Source organism: Lipophrys pholis (assembly GCF_963383615.2).
Source record: "Lipophrys pholis genome assembly, chromosome: 4".
NCBI lineage: Eukaryota > Metazoa > Chordata > Actinopteri > Blenniiformes > Blenniidae > Lipophrys > Lipophrys pholis.
The window spans coordinates 25,644,510-25,659,578 of record NC_137637.1 but is presented as its reverse complement, the minus strand read 5'-3'; the positions used below and the strand labels follow the sequence as shown (position 1 = coordinate 25,659,578).

The 15,069-nt window shown below is 41.1% G+C and overlaps 1 protein-coding gene across 1 annotated transcript in view; it reads right to left on the bottom strand.

Annotated features, from left to right (window-relative positions):
- LOC308108713 (guanine nucleotide-binding protein G(s) subunit alpha-like) overlaps positions 1-15,069 on the bottom strand; it is a 31,701-nt gene that overhangs the window by 971 nt on the left and 15,661 nt on the right. Inside the window, exons 5-11 of the mRNA XM_080461881.1 lie at positions 13,228-13,325; positions 3,645-3,699; positions 3,003-3,076; positions 2,720-2,778; positions 2,411-2,531; positions 1,513-1,643; positions 1,118-1,185 (exon numbers count right to left, since the gene is read on the bottom strand). Of these exons, the coding sequence (XP_080318007.1) occupies positions 1,118-1,185; positions 1,513-1,643; positions 2,411-2,531; positions 2,720-2,778; positions 3,003-3,076; positions 3,645-3,699; positions 13,228-13,325 (606 nt within the window). The remainder of the gene's footprint in view (positions 1-1,117; positions 1,186-1,512; positions 1,644-2,410; positions 2,532-2,719; positions 2,779-3,002; positions 3,077-3,644; positions 3,700-13,227; positions 13,326-15,069) is intronic.

Sequence of the window (15,069 nt, the reverse complement as noted above, 5' to 3'; positions counted from 1 at the left end):
CAAAAAAGCTCAGGAAAGGAGGACAACGCCTGCCGTCAGACGTGGAAATGTCTTTGAAAAAAAGAATTATGTGCTATATGATTAACTTTTGCTTGATATATGTTCTATTTGATAGATTTTAACCACTTTTCAGTTAATATTTAATATTAACTTTCTCAGCTATAAAACCAAAAGTTTTCATAAATTCTTTTGAAAGAAAAAAAACAACAACCTCCGGTCACCACTGAAATATCAAGACTCCATTGGAGGGTTGTTCGGTATACCGGTACTGTATTGGTATCGCGGTACTGACGCCTTAAAAATGGATACTATACTGGGCCCGGATGGTACAGGTATTTCTATTGGAAAAGCGAGTCGAGTAGGGCTGAGTAGGTACTGGTGGAAAAGCACCTATAGTTGTACAAACAATATTTATGTTGTAATGGGCATATTACCACCACAGGCCCGGTTTTAGTCATTATGGTTACATTTTGTACTTCTGTACTACATTTCAGAATCAATACTTATATAGTACTTTTACATAAGTAGACTATTTAAATCAATAGAATTTGAGGTTGTATTTGTAGTACTTTTACCACTTCTGCTAAAAATGTATCGATTACTTTTAATAATTTCAGTGCTTGTGTATTGCCTCCTTATATTTGGTCAATGCAAATTTTTCCTAAATAACAAATATTTTTATAGTTTATTAGAAACCGTTCAACTGAAATAATTTGGATGAATGAAAATGTAACATAAGCTTGTGTTACAAAGAGTAAAATAGTTCTATGATGTATGGAAAATAGCGTACATGCAATGGTCAAAACCTGAAAAATAATATGCAGTGTGTCTGCAATTCAGTTCAATCTCAGGCTGATACAACTCATCCAACTAATCTTAAAGCTGCGTGAGAGATCACAGTGTGAGAGACCCCCCCCCCGCCCTCAAAAAGAAAAAAAAGAAGATGTTTGGCAGATGCTCAAAAGAATTTGGGAGACAAGAGTCAAACTGAAGAGCGCGATGGAGTGAACTGAGAATCGGTTCATAGTAAATAAAAAAAGGAAACAAGAAAGAAAAATGATCAAATTCAAACAGGTAAAATGAGCTTTACCTGTTTGAATTTGAGATTTGTACACACCAGAAACTCATCCCGTATAAAGTACTTTGCCCTGGTAACGCGAGGATCTTCGCCCGGCTCTGGTATTGCTGTTGGACAGAAAGAAATCTGGTCACATTGAAGTCACATTCATCCGACACATTAGTCGGAGAAGAAGACAAATCCATTGGTGCATTTATCTGCTTTGGTTTTTTACAGGCATAAAGGCAAATTTGACACGCGTGTATTTTTTATTTTTTTTTTTGTAAATACATACGTCCTGGCTGAAAATCAACAACCTCTACAGTCACACAGATTCACAGAGAGATTGAGATTTAACCGAGTTTGGTTGTACTGTCTCATATATTTGTCAAAAACAAATTGTGTCAACCGTTGGAAGGTTGAAAAAGTCAAACGAATATCACAGCCGGTCTTACCATCATCAGGCGTGGTGTAACGTGCAAACTCCGGGAAATACTCCTCAATTTTAGATTTCCCTGCCAAAACCTTCTCAGCGAGTAGGTCCTGCTTGTTCAGGAAGAGGATTACCGAAATGGTCCGTAGCCACCTGCGAAGCGGAATGAACAAGGTAAGCGCCAAGTTTCCAAACCCGCCGACTCTTCTTCTTCTTTCTTTTTTTTTTAACGTTTTGCGCCTTAAACTCATCACATTTCTGTCGTGTCCTTGTGATTCCCATCGCAGTGCGCGTGAAGAATCACTAAGGCTGTCGCTGTTTTCAACCAAACCATAAAAAAAAAAAAACGTAGAAATTTATTTGATCTTCCAGAAGTTCAGTTTTCCTTTACATAAAAACATTATTGGGACTTTTACACTGTTTTACACTTTTACATTTACATCACAGTCAGTTCTAAACATATGAAAACGATTCTTGCCTTTAAATTGGACTAATTCTTCATCACGACGCAGATAGAAAAAAAACACACCGACTTGCATTTAAATCATTAATCTAATATCTATGTCACTATACGATCAATCAACCCAAGTATCAAAGAAGAGTTGCGCAGTATATTTAAGCAAAACTGCACCTTTATGTGTGACAACCATTAAACAGTTTTTTCCCCCAATAACTTTCAGCTGCTTTTCAATGATCGACTGTCAGATGTTTTAGTTTCTACAATTCTACTAAAAATATTTTTTTTTTCTTTTCTTGCGCACAACAAACAAAATAATTCCCTAAAAATGGGCCTTACGATTTGTTGCCTTATATTTGGATGAACATACATTATTTCTTTCCGTTGTGGTTCTTTTCGTTTCACGTCACTTCGCGGCCTCCGAAACGAAAAGGAAAAAAACCGAGTGCAGAGCGTCTCTGACCTGTTGTTCCAGATGTTCTTGAAAAGATTGAGGGCTTCCTGTAGTCTGTTAGTCTGATTGTCTTCTCTGATCACCATGTTGTAGCTGCTACTCGCCACCACAAAGATGATAGCCGTCACATCTGTGTCACACACACACACACACACGAGAGAGGGAGTCAGAGTAACACACCCAACGAGAAAGAATATCCCCCCAAAAAAAGCTCACTGCCTCGTCTTTTTTTTTTTGGTTGTTGTTTTCTTTAATAATTGCACTTTGCATGAGTTAAAACATGAGCTTTCACTTCGTCACAGGAATAAACCCTCCTACCGTTAAAACACTGGATCCATTTTCTGCGCTCGTCTCGTTGACCTCCCACGTCGAACATACTGTAACACACACAAAGAGAAAAGTTTCATTTACTCTCACCTTTAAAAGCTACTGATCGATTCGAGCCGATTCTTTGGTAATCAGATGTCTCATACTTCATTAACATGTATCGGTGACATGTCTCTGTATGTATGAAGAAATGGCAGGTAAAACCTGCTTCTCCCGCTCTATTTCTGGTACCGTTTTAATGCTCAATACCGAGACAAAGCGTACGGCGACTTACTGGAAGTTGACTTTGTCGATTTGAAATCTTGTCTCGAAGATCCCAGACGTCAGTACTCTGCATCTCAGGAGGTCCTGGGGGAGAAAAAGGGCAACAGCACAGGATTGTTAAAGAAAGCAGGAATGGAGAAGAATAAAACGCAAATGACATTTTTGCATGATATCATTTTTGTTACAATCGATTTAGTTAAGTTCGTCTTGGCCTCTCCGAATCTGGGGAAAATATTCACATCTTTGGGATATTTTCTAGATTTATTGTCGTCGATTCACGTTCCTGCGTTATGCACGCTCTCACCAGTGGGATGCAAAGAAAAGTTAAAGCCTCTAATGTGATCAAAGTAGAACAAAATCTAGAATTACAATAAAATATAAACAAAAGTCATATTTAAAGTGAAATGCTTCCTTCACAGTTTCTATGACGAAACAGGCAAATGATAAGTGTCTACAGTGTGATTGTCCACAGAACTGTGTGTTCAGATTGGTCATAGTAATACCGAATGCAAATTTAGGCTTTTTCATCTTTTGGTTGAAGATCAATAGATTTCTAATCCACACATTTGTACTTTGCTTGCCTTATTGTTCCTTTATGATTAGAGTCAGACGTGAGGTCATTATGATAAGAATTGATTGTTGAACATCTCACCTGGTCGGTGGGTGTGTAGTCGTTCTGCCTGACCACGTTGATCCGATCTAAGAAGCTGCAACAAGAACAAAAAAACCCCAACATGGTTAGATTAGAAGCTGCTTTCCTACAGGAACTTACGAAGGTGCATTAAAACCCAAAAAAACAAAACAGAATCCAGTTTATATTCTTGATGATAGACGCTATATGGGTGAAATACATTTACCAGCTGCGAGTGAAACTTAATATCCACACCAACTTATCATTATGTGCTAATGTGAGAACAGGGGACACACACACACACACACACACACACACACACACACACACACACACACACACACACACACACACACACACACACACCCACACACAAACACACACACACACATGCACACAGAGTGCATGAGACAGAGCTGCCACAAGGGGGCATGCGTTTGAATTCACAGTTAGATCAGAGGCAGGCAGTCTGAGTCACCAGCAGCCGGAGGAGCCTCGTCAATGGAGCTGCTGTAGTAGTACTTGCATAGGAGGCGAAGTGTGTGTGTGTGTGTGCGTGTGTGCGTGTGTGCGTGGGTGGGTATGCAGGCCTACAGCGCGATCGCATTCACAGAGTGCCTACCCAGACTCATGCTAATTGTTCTGCTGAGCTGGCCTACATTTGCAGCTGCTCCTCGATGTGTGCAATGCTATTCTGATATTTATCTTATTATATTTATATATAAGAAGATATGGTATATACTTATATTATTCTGCTATTCATGACTTTATCAGGGCAGCTCGAAAGAAGTGTGTAATCTCCATTGTATCCCCGACTTAAGAAGTTGAAGAGTGTGTTTAACCAGAAGAAAAGAAAAAAAAAAACACCAACTGACTTATCATGCCTCCTACTACACGTCTGTGTGTATAAAATATGTCACAGGCTTGAGACAAATATGGACAAAAACACACACAGAGGACAGAGGTTTATACATCCCAGCTGTTGAAGCCTCTTCAGATGTAAAGAAGAAACCGTATTTAAGGAGAACGGGAGTGGCGCAGCAGTGGAAAGAGGAGTGGGCTGACTTGTGGTCCAGTTGTGCTACACTGAGAAGAATCTGATGATAAAAACACCAAAAACTCAGACCTGCTCAATGCAACCTTTTAATTGATTGAAATTGATTGGACTCATTTAATTATTGAAGGTATCTAACATTGTTAATGTGATGAGTGAATTCATTCTACAAAATAGGATTTAAATAAAAAAAAGAAAAAAAAGAAAAAGAAAAAGTGAAAACATCATCACATGTATCTGATACCAATGGTACATGTTCTGTTTGACCTGAAACATTATGAGGATTGCACTAACACAAACCAAATTCCTTGCGAAAGAATTACCCCCCCCACACATTTGCTTTAAAGACGTCCGCTAACAGATTTCCCACCGTGTGGGATTCTCCGTCTGCTCGGTGGCTCCAATCCTGAAACTAGAAAGGCAAGACGCTTGAGAACAGGTATGCAGCCCCCTGTGAGATAACTAGGAATGTGGCAGGAAGGGGCGAAATGTGACAGGAGGGCTGCAGGTAACACACTGAGAGGAATGGCGGGTGGGGGCTTGGGGGTGGGTGGGTGGGTGGAGGGTGGGGGTTTGCGGAAAGTACCGCACTGAACAGACAGACAAGAAGAAGGCAGGAAGACGGAGGAAAATGGTGTTGTGAGGGAGAGAGAAGAGTTTCTGCAACAAAGAGCCGTACCTCTTTATACACACACAAACACACACACACACACACACACACACACACACACACACACACACACACACACACACACACACACACACACACACACACACACACACACACACTAACACCCGGTACCTTCTGCTCTCTGCTGGGGCCTTGCGGCTAAGCTGTTACCCCAGCAAAGAGCCCCCCCCCCCCCCCCCCCCCCCCTCCCAGCACCCCCTACTCACTTCTCAAAAGCATAAATACTGTGACAGAATCTGAACACTTTAATGATGCCAGAGTTTACATGGCTGCTGCTCACATCTGCCGAGGCCAAATTCTTGTTTATCTACGGTCTCGGCTGCGAGGCGTCGACACGCCCGGGACAAACACGGCGCTCAATTTTTAGCCGTTCTCCCTATTAATAGAAGTGCCCATAATAACCGTGCCGAGTAAGTTTAACTAAATAATAGTGGCTGCCCCAGTAACAGAGAGGTCTGCAGTCTTATGTATAACTTCGGAGGGTTATTCTGGGATGGCAGACAGGCTGACTTGAACTCTGGGAATACACACAACCCGCTTGTCTGGTGGGTGAAAATAGATGATTTTTAATTTTCTTTATGTTAAATATAATTCAGCTTGTTCTCTGGAACAATTAAGTTGTTTGAATGATTGTGATTTATTTATTTTTTAGTCTTTATTTCTCCAAAAATATAAGTAAATGTGAAAATGATTTGGTATTGTGACAAAAAAGAAATTTCTGGTAAATAATTAAGATTTCGGTTAAAGCATTACTAGAAAATAAGAAAACTCCAAGATAACTATTTGTGTTTCCCCCTATTTTTAATTGTTGCAATAGTTATAATTTGACTTGAGAAAAATACAGCACATTTCAATGGTCACATTTGCAATAAAAAAAATAAAAAATAAAAAATCGAAAGTAAACAAATAAAACACATTCAATTGCCGGCCTATAGAGCTTCACTGCTACAGCAGTGCAGCAAAGCTGATAATGCAACCCTGCATTAATGCATTCATCTTGTTAAAGTGGCAGTATTAGGACGCAGGATTACTCAGATTATGAGAGTACACATCCTCAGATCTACACCGGAATAATCTGCACTGAGCTGCAAATTAATCTCAATCATTAGCTTCATTTAGTTAACCCCCAACCCCCCCCCCCCAAAAAAAAATATGAAATTTGTCAAAACACCCTGAGAAAGATTACATTTATTTGAAAATTTCCATTTCTAAAACTTGATGTTAGAACTTTTTTTTTCCACAAAATATCCTCTGAGATTTTAACATTTATAGATGAATCAGTAACAAAATGCAACAACAATACATTTTTGCACACATGCATGCACGCACTTAATGTATTTATTTTTACCTGCTCTTATCTTGTGAAAACTACATGCAGGTCATATATCAGGATTATGCATAGACTAATGCATAATAGTACATTTATAAGTATTAGCTGATATCAAAGAAAGATTTGCTAAAGATTAGTTTTTGTCAAATTGAATCTACAATTGAATTTTAGCCCTTAGATACGTCCCCACCAACATACAACTTGCTGTTTTTTGTTGTTTTATTAAATTATTTTAGACATACATACAATAATATCCAGAGTTGGACAGGAATTCAAGTACAACTACTGTGCTTCAATTGCACTCAAAAGTAAAAACTGCTCTTTATTTTCAAAAACTAAATCAACGATGAGTTGCCTTTCAACCATAATTGCATTATTAATTGCAGGCATTTGATTCTCTATACCGGTCAGAAAATATGTACATTCAAATACCATTCCTCACACAAAGTACATCTTCATAAAACTTACACTGTGCTATTTTGTTTTCGTAAACACATTTAAATATATACTGGAACTTTTATTTTAGATCAAACTGCAAAACATGCAGATTAAAAGGCTTAAACGATAGAAATGTAAAACAACTAAAAGTACCGAAAAAAATGCGAAATTAATCAAAATAAAATGACGCTTTGTAATCTCATACTTTCGCTCCCATGCTGAAATGCATGCAGGCTCACACATAATCTGTGCACGAGAGAAAACTGAAGATTCGCGAGCCTCCGGAGCTCCGAGTCCACTCAGAGAACGGGCCTTGGTGCTTCCTCATGTGGAGGAGGAGGAAGACGAGGGACATGGTGGGTGGGGGTGGGGGTGGGGGTGGTTGTTCGTGCACGGATTCAAGGGGACTTTGCTGCTTCTTTATACATTAGCGCTTCAGACTGTCAGTCGACCGACGCAAAAGGCTTCGCAGGTCGATCCTGAGCCAAACATAAACACACACAACACAGAGAGAGAGAAAGAAGCAGAGAGAAAGAGAGGAGGAGGAGGAGGAGGAGGAGGAGGAGGAAAGAAAAGAGAGAGAAGGCTGTGTCTGACATTACGGCGCTGCTCCAAAAATAGCTCCCTGGCGCCCTGGCCTCCAGCTTGGTTGTCATGGTGACAGAACCACAGGCGCTATAAATAGACAATCGGCTCCAAATCTTGTGCTACTGGAGAGGGGCCAGAAAGAGGGAGAGACAGGCCGAGAGAGAGGGGGAGTGAGAGGGAGCGAGAGAGAGAGAGAGAGAGAGAGAGGGAATGAAAGAAAGGAAGGAAGGATGGCAGAAGAGGGGGACAGAAAGAGAGTCGGCAACAAAGAAATGCAGACAGAGTAATGCAGGGAATGAGAGTGGGTTGAAGAGAGGGGGAGAATGAAAGGAGTGAATGACAGGAGTTACCAGGAGAATGAAAAGAGGCATAAACATGAACACAATAATCATTTTTAGTAGAGACAGAGTGACAAGAAAAGTCTAATAAAACATTAATAAAGGACTGCAGAGTCTCCAGGAGAGAGGAAACAGGTTAACAAGTTACAAATTAAAAGGAGGAACATAAAATCAAAAAGAACAAATAAAAAACACAAGAGAATCGGAATAGAACTGAGCAAAGAATAGAACTTAAAGAAAATAAAGGAAAACTAAATGACAGAAAGAGAATAAACACGGCAAAGGGTGCAAAGAAGTTTTTTTCCTCAAAAAGAAAGAGAAAGAGGAAAAATGTGGAGAAGGAACTGAAAGAGATGAAGACAGGAATAAAGACAGACGAAAACGTGTAAGAAATGTAATGAAATGTAACAAATTGAAAGAAAAGGGAGGCCAAATGAAATGGGGAAAAATGGGGGGAATGCAAGACCTAAAAAAGGTACGCAAGACTGAAAAAGAGAGAGAGAGAGAGAGAGAGAGAGATAGAGAGAGAAGAGAGAGAGAAAATGGGCCATTTAAGCACATCAGATCCACTTAAGTACAACCAAGTTTAAGAAAGTCACAATACAGTTACATTACACCCAAAATATCTTTTTTCAAAAGGCCTCTGTCAAGCAGCTCCCCTTCACCTTTAAAATGTGCCTGACTCATCCGCAGCACCGTCAACATCTGCTGCGGCCCCACACCTGCGTCTTTCTCCAGGACAACCCCCCCCAAATATCACTTAGTGCTTTCTTATCCGTCGTGGTTTACCCCCAGGTGAATATTTCTGGACGACTCTTGTGATCTTTGAGTGGATGAAACAACAGAGACCTGACAAACGGGCCTCGCCCTCTCACAAAAAAAAAAAAACCTTCGGCCTCGGTCCCGGTAGAGAACACACAGTCGCCGTGTTTGGTCCTTGCATGTGCCTGGCCCTACAGTCGCGGGGACCGCACGAGCTCCACCGTGAAACCAGGGACAACGACACCCTTGCAGAGTAAGACCACGAGAGCCGCCGGGGAAGCGCCAGTAAGATGTGGCAGCGGCAACAAAAAAAAAACCTGTCGCGGAGGAGCGTGACGGAGCAGAGTGACGGCGAGGACGGCTTCGGCGACTTCCTCAACATCGCACAGAGACAACAAAGCGCCAGCGCTCAAATTCTTCTTCCCCTTCTTTTCCCTATCATGACATGAACTGGATGATGAAATTCATTAAACAAAAAAAGAGAGAGAGAGAGAGAAGGAGTGGGAAAGGGGGAGGGGGGTGTATGAGGTGGGCTTGATTTCTCCTGTGCTGATCCAGGGTTCACGTTTTCATTTAATGTTAACAACCTTCATCACTGATGCTGAAGTTGTCTCTCTCCCAACACACTCGCTCATTCTTTTTCCTTCTGCAGCCTGCCTGGGTTAAAAATAGCTCTCCCCTCTCTCTTTCTCTGCTTCTCCGTTTACATAAGCACACGGAGGGGGGAGGGGAGCACTTCCGGTCTGGCCACCCAGCCCAGCATCTGATCCATAACACTGGGGCTGCTGGGTGTGGAGGAGAGGAGAGGAGAGGAGAGGAGAGGAGAGGAGAGGAGAGGAGAGGAGAGGAGAGGAGAGGAGAGGAGAGGAGAGGAGAGATCCCACAACGCAGGGGAAACCCTCTCCTCCCGTTTCAGTCTCTGCAGTTTCCTGTGCCTCTCTTCGTCTACGATCACGCTTCGTACGGCGAAGATTTGTCGTGATCGTCTCAAACGGCGACAGCGTGGACTGGCAGCCAGCCTCCCGCTAACAGACATGCGGTTCCACCTACACGAGTAACAAACACCTGTGTGCAGCTTGAGAGTATCACACATATACACATGCATTAAAAATGTACTTTATTTATTTATTTATTTTTTTAATGTGAAGAGATGTGGACCCTCTCAGTGGATGAAACCTTTGGAGGCTACAAGCCATTGAGGTGTATTTTCCCCCTCACATTTGGGACTCTATATTACACATGATGGAGCCAAGGCTTTTAGGAACGTACTGTACAGAGGAGCATCAATCTCAAACCACATCCCCGTACGTGTGTGCTCATATGTCTCTTCGTTTTACCTGATACCCCCGAGATCTGTAATTCTGCAAAACTGTGTGTATTTTAAGGGTGGAGCCAGTGTTCTGTGTCACAGAAAATATATATACACACACACCCACACCCACACCCACACCCACACACACACCCACACACACACACACCCACCCACCCACCCACCCACCCACCCACCCACACACACACACACACACACACACACACACACGCACACACACATATTCTCAGCCCTTTAACTTAACTTTAATGATCCTCATCTCAATAAATATTCTCATGAAATTGAACACACACGTCACTGATAAGTAAATACGAACAACTTAGTGCTTTTCCCCGAGTTTATTCTCTTTACACCTGCACGTTTGGCGACTTCAGAGAAAACACTGCAACTTTATCTGGTCCCCTCCTCGCCGACTGAATGCCACACATACCGAGTTCCCGAAATTCCACTGAAAAGGTACAAGTGTTGCGTTTCCTAAATTGTATTCAAGTGTAGCAGTAAAAGTACTGTTTTTCTTTGTTTGAAGAGTGAACTCACCGGCTACAAAATAGCATTTCGAAAAGGTTCAAAGCAATTCATACCGCGGGCTTTTACGGTAGCGGCTTGTGGTTTTAAAAGCAGCAAATTCCAGTAAATAGGGTCTATTCTATTTTAGTTCGAGTACATATGAAAAATGATTTGTGACTTTCACTGCTGCATACACTGTATTTGTAAGATGAAAACTTACATTTATACAAAAGCTGTAACATGTTTCACTTACAGGTTCCCCTAAATAACAAATTGCATATCCTCCTCATTACCCTACTTAATGTAAGTCCTGCCTGTTTCATACTTATATGTCATTGTTTGAAGATGAGGATTGTGTTTTGGACTCTGAAATACACTGAAATACAGTGGTTGGATTTGATATGGGATTATTTAGTGCAATACGTTGAGCATGTTTGAGCTTTTCTGAAGAAACTTACAGAAACACATTGCCACCTGCATATTTTTGGCATGTTTTGGTCCCAGTCCCTCTAAAATATCAACATCAAACATAACAAAACATTTTCTTTTTAAACTCATAGAAAAATGTACTTTTAACAACAACAAAAAAAAGAAAAGATATATTGATAAAAATCCTTTTATTCCAGAGAAGACGTCGTTAATACAGGAAGTGGAGCAAAGCTATATTAGCGCGCCTGACTAACAAGCAACTGAGGCAGAAAACAATAAATAATTCCAACCAATATATAAAAATCCCCACAAAACTGTCAGCTAATTCAATATTTCAATAATACTTATATCTCATATCCCTTCATTCCTCCCACAAATTGTCATTTCAAGGTGGACAATGTGGAGCGTTGGATCAGGATCTTCAGTATAATTGTGACTAATTCATTTTGTCTTTCATCTTATTTTCTAATTTTAAGACATTGAGCCAATAAAATCAAAATAAAACAAAAGGAATATCACACAGCTTGGACTAAACTACTTTTCTTTTGCGTTGCCGCCTAAACTCCAATTATATGCACTCGTATAACGACACAAAAACATTACGAAGACAGTAATTGCACAGATTTGATTTGTGTAGCCTCTGGAAGGTGAGGACACGACGCATATAGAGTATGTCTTGAATATCTGTAGAGCTTTAGCATGATAATGATCCGTCTTCAAAGACACTTTGTTGAGACAATTCGTTTGCGCATGATCTGATACTATATCACCCACCCTTATTAACACTTGGTTCTATGTTGCGTCAACATCAGATCGCCAATAGGCACACTGATTGCAAGACTTTTAAATTGGTGTCTGGTGTTGTGGTATAGCGTGGAGGCCAGAAACGGGGCACAGACTTCACTGTCTTTTGTTCATAGTGACTATATAACAAACAAACAACCCAATGTGGATGGTGCGTGATTTAATAGATTCGGTTTAAGTGGCAATGCTAAAAACCTGCTCCATCTGCTGAGTGAGAAAAACACTTTGACTCGAACACAGAATGCAGTATTAATAGTTTGACCAAAAGTGTCCGATACAGATCACTGATACACATTCAAAGTACACTTCACGTATGACCGCTTGCACATCGACCAGCGTCAGTGAATCTCCCACCTTGAACACTGTGACCTTACGTGACCACAGAATAACCGCGACGAGACCAAGATCAAAAAGCCACGAGCCACTTATTCGGAGCACGAGAGTCAGGCTGAGTAGGCCGAGGAAGTCCAAGTTAAAATATATAAAGGGTTAAGACAAAAATATTGACACGAAACACCCTGAAAAAAAAGAAAAAAAGAAAAGAAAACCCTGGAGACGGAGTCATTTCAGGACACACAGTTGCTCATCATCGGCTAAAGCCTGCATCTCAGTTGTTAGGCACAAACAACCTATTGAGAAATTTGACTTATGTGCCGCCACACAAAAGTGCATCCTTGCACAGCAGGATAATCAGCCCTACCAAGTCTCTAGCGATGAGTCAACAGATAATAAATATTGTGCATGACTGTCAACAACACGCAACTGACAGCTGCTGTCGATCCGCCGTCTTATAGCCTGTTGTTTTTGACATAAAGTTCCCTCCATGAGGAGGGACACCGGGGGTAAATGCTAAAGATATTTTTTTATGATTTCATTCATGAACCTAAACAACAATGATCACAAAGCTGCTATAAAAGTTGCTCGGCAGCCACGAGACGCTGGTCAGTGTTCTCTATAAGGACACTTGGCCACAAAAAGGTTGAGATTAAACCCCTAACCGTACACAACCGCTTCACCATATTGTCTCGATTAACAAGATTTGAAGTCAACTCATGGAGATCTATTGATGCTTCAGAGTAACAGAACTAAAAGTTGCATAAACATTTCAACGGGCTCCAAAATGTTAAACCAATGGGCAGATCACTTCTTTGTCATGTTCCTCGGCACCTTGCACTGCAACGCTCCCAAACCAAACACAATGTCTAATGGATGTTTCATAAAGTCATATAGACTAAAGACAAAAAGAGCAGAATGAAGCGGCGGTCGTGATTTGTACGATTCCCAGTGTGTGTAGTGAGGCGGAAAAAAGCAAAAGGCCTAAAGAAAGACTTACTACTGCGCGCAGTCGATGAGTTGATATTCATTGGACCTTTCCCAGCATGCCCGCACACCCTCGTCCTGCCAGAGGATCTTTGCATGGTCGTAAAACTCCTGGAAAGAGAAAGGAGGGTCTGGATCAACAACATGCCACACCTAGAAATAACTGCAAGTCGGGATCCCGCTCTAACCTCAGTGAACCTGCAGTCTGCGAGGAAAAGCAGGAGTTTTCTTCAGAAGTGACAGAAGCTGAGAATCAAACGAGGCTTCAGAAGAAGATGGAAAACTTTACCTTTTTTCTTTGGGTTTCTGAATTTCACCTTTATCCACTGTATTATCAAGGTGAAGCTGGAACTGTTTACCTACAACATGTATACCATAAACCTTGATTACAACCACATTGTTTACACCCCTTCAAAATAAAAGTGATCGTCTACGATTTTTCCATTCCTATGAAGCAAACCACATGACGTTCTTACAAATATAAATTGCAACGTTGCCTAGTTTTTGACCCCCCCCCCCAACGCCCTGTTTTGACACGTAGTTGGCATGTTCCACTGGAGTCAAAGAGAGTAAGAGGAGAGCAAATGGCGCAATTTAGTAATTTAATACAATATATATTTAACTTCAAATTTGCTGCAGGTAAACGACTGAGAAAATTACAGCCGAAATGTTGTACAAATCTTATCGTTTACAGTCGTTATGTAACTTCAATTTCAATCCGACTTTACACCGTAAGTAACAATGCATCACAATCCATCTTATTAATAAGATGGATCAGCCAAAGATAATAATAATAAAGTCAATTTTTCTATTAGAATATTGAATTATAGTGCATTAAAAAAAAGAAAAGGCAGTTAATGGCATCTGATCACAGTGACATAAAATAAAGAACGCTGCCTTCATTAGAAAAAAAGGGTGAAATATGAATCTTTAATGAAGTTAAAGTTCAACGTACAGATCAGTGTACCTTTGTTTTAACCGGGCATAAAGTAAGAGAGGAACATTTGAGCCACAATGGCTACTTTATTTACAAACTGATCAACTGAACATCAATCAGCAGTCGTTATAAAAACGTACGTTTTTGTCATTTCAGAAGGCAAAAAGCCAAATATTTCCTGGTTTGATTCTCTTTAACGTGAAGATTTGTTGCTTTCTCAGACCGTGACGTAACTTTGGTTTGAGACCGCTGGGCATGGGAGTCGTCGCGTTGGACAATAGGAAATTCTAACATCTACAAACAGAGTGATTTCTGGAAAATCGCATCCCAAAACGAGAAGAAGCGTGCGGGGGACTTGTGGTTGCTGCTATTGAGTCTCTGTTTGTGTCTTGTGAGCACATTTCTCGTTGGGGTCTCGATGGGTAAAAAAAAAAAAAAACGTTTCAGGACAGATGGAGGGAGGCGGCGATACTGCCGACCTCGGCTCGGATTTTAAGGCCGGCTCGGAGAGCAGCGGCAGATGAGCGGCCTCCGACAGAGGCAGGAAATAGAACAGTTCACCGAGTTCATGAAGAAACGGAGAGCTTTGTACTGACACAAGGCCTGGCTGTCACCGCACAGGGGCCTATCTCCTCGCTGCGATCTTTAATCGGTCACACAGTCCAGCACAAATAAGCCATTATGAGGGGAGAGTTTAACTGTATACTCTTAAGAACTACTTCTAACAGTCAGCCGAGGGCATGCAGGATTGTGCAGCTTGATGGGAAAAGTCTGACAAAAATGGAAAAGATGGCAAAGAGAGAGAGAGAGAGAGAGAGAGAGAGAGAGAGAGAGAGAGAGAGAGAGAGGCACGAAAGGGACGAGACGATACTTCAGGGACTTCAATGATCTGAGGTTGTCATGTTTTTGTTCTAATTA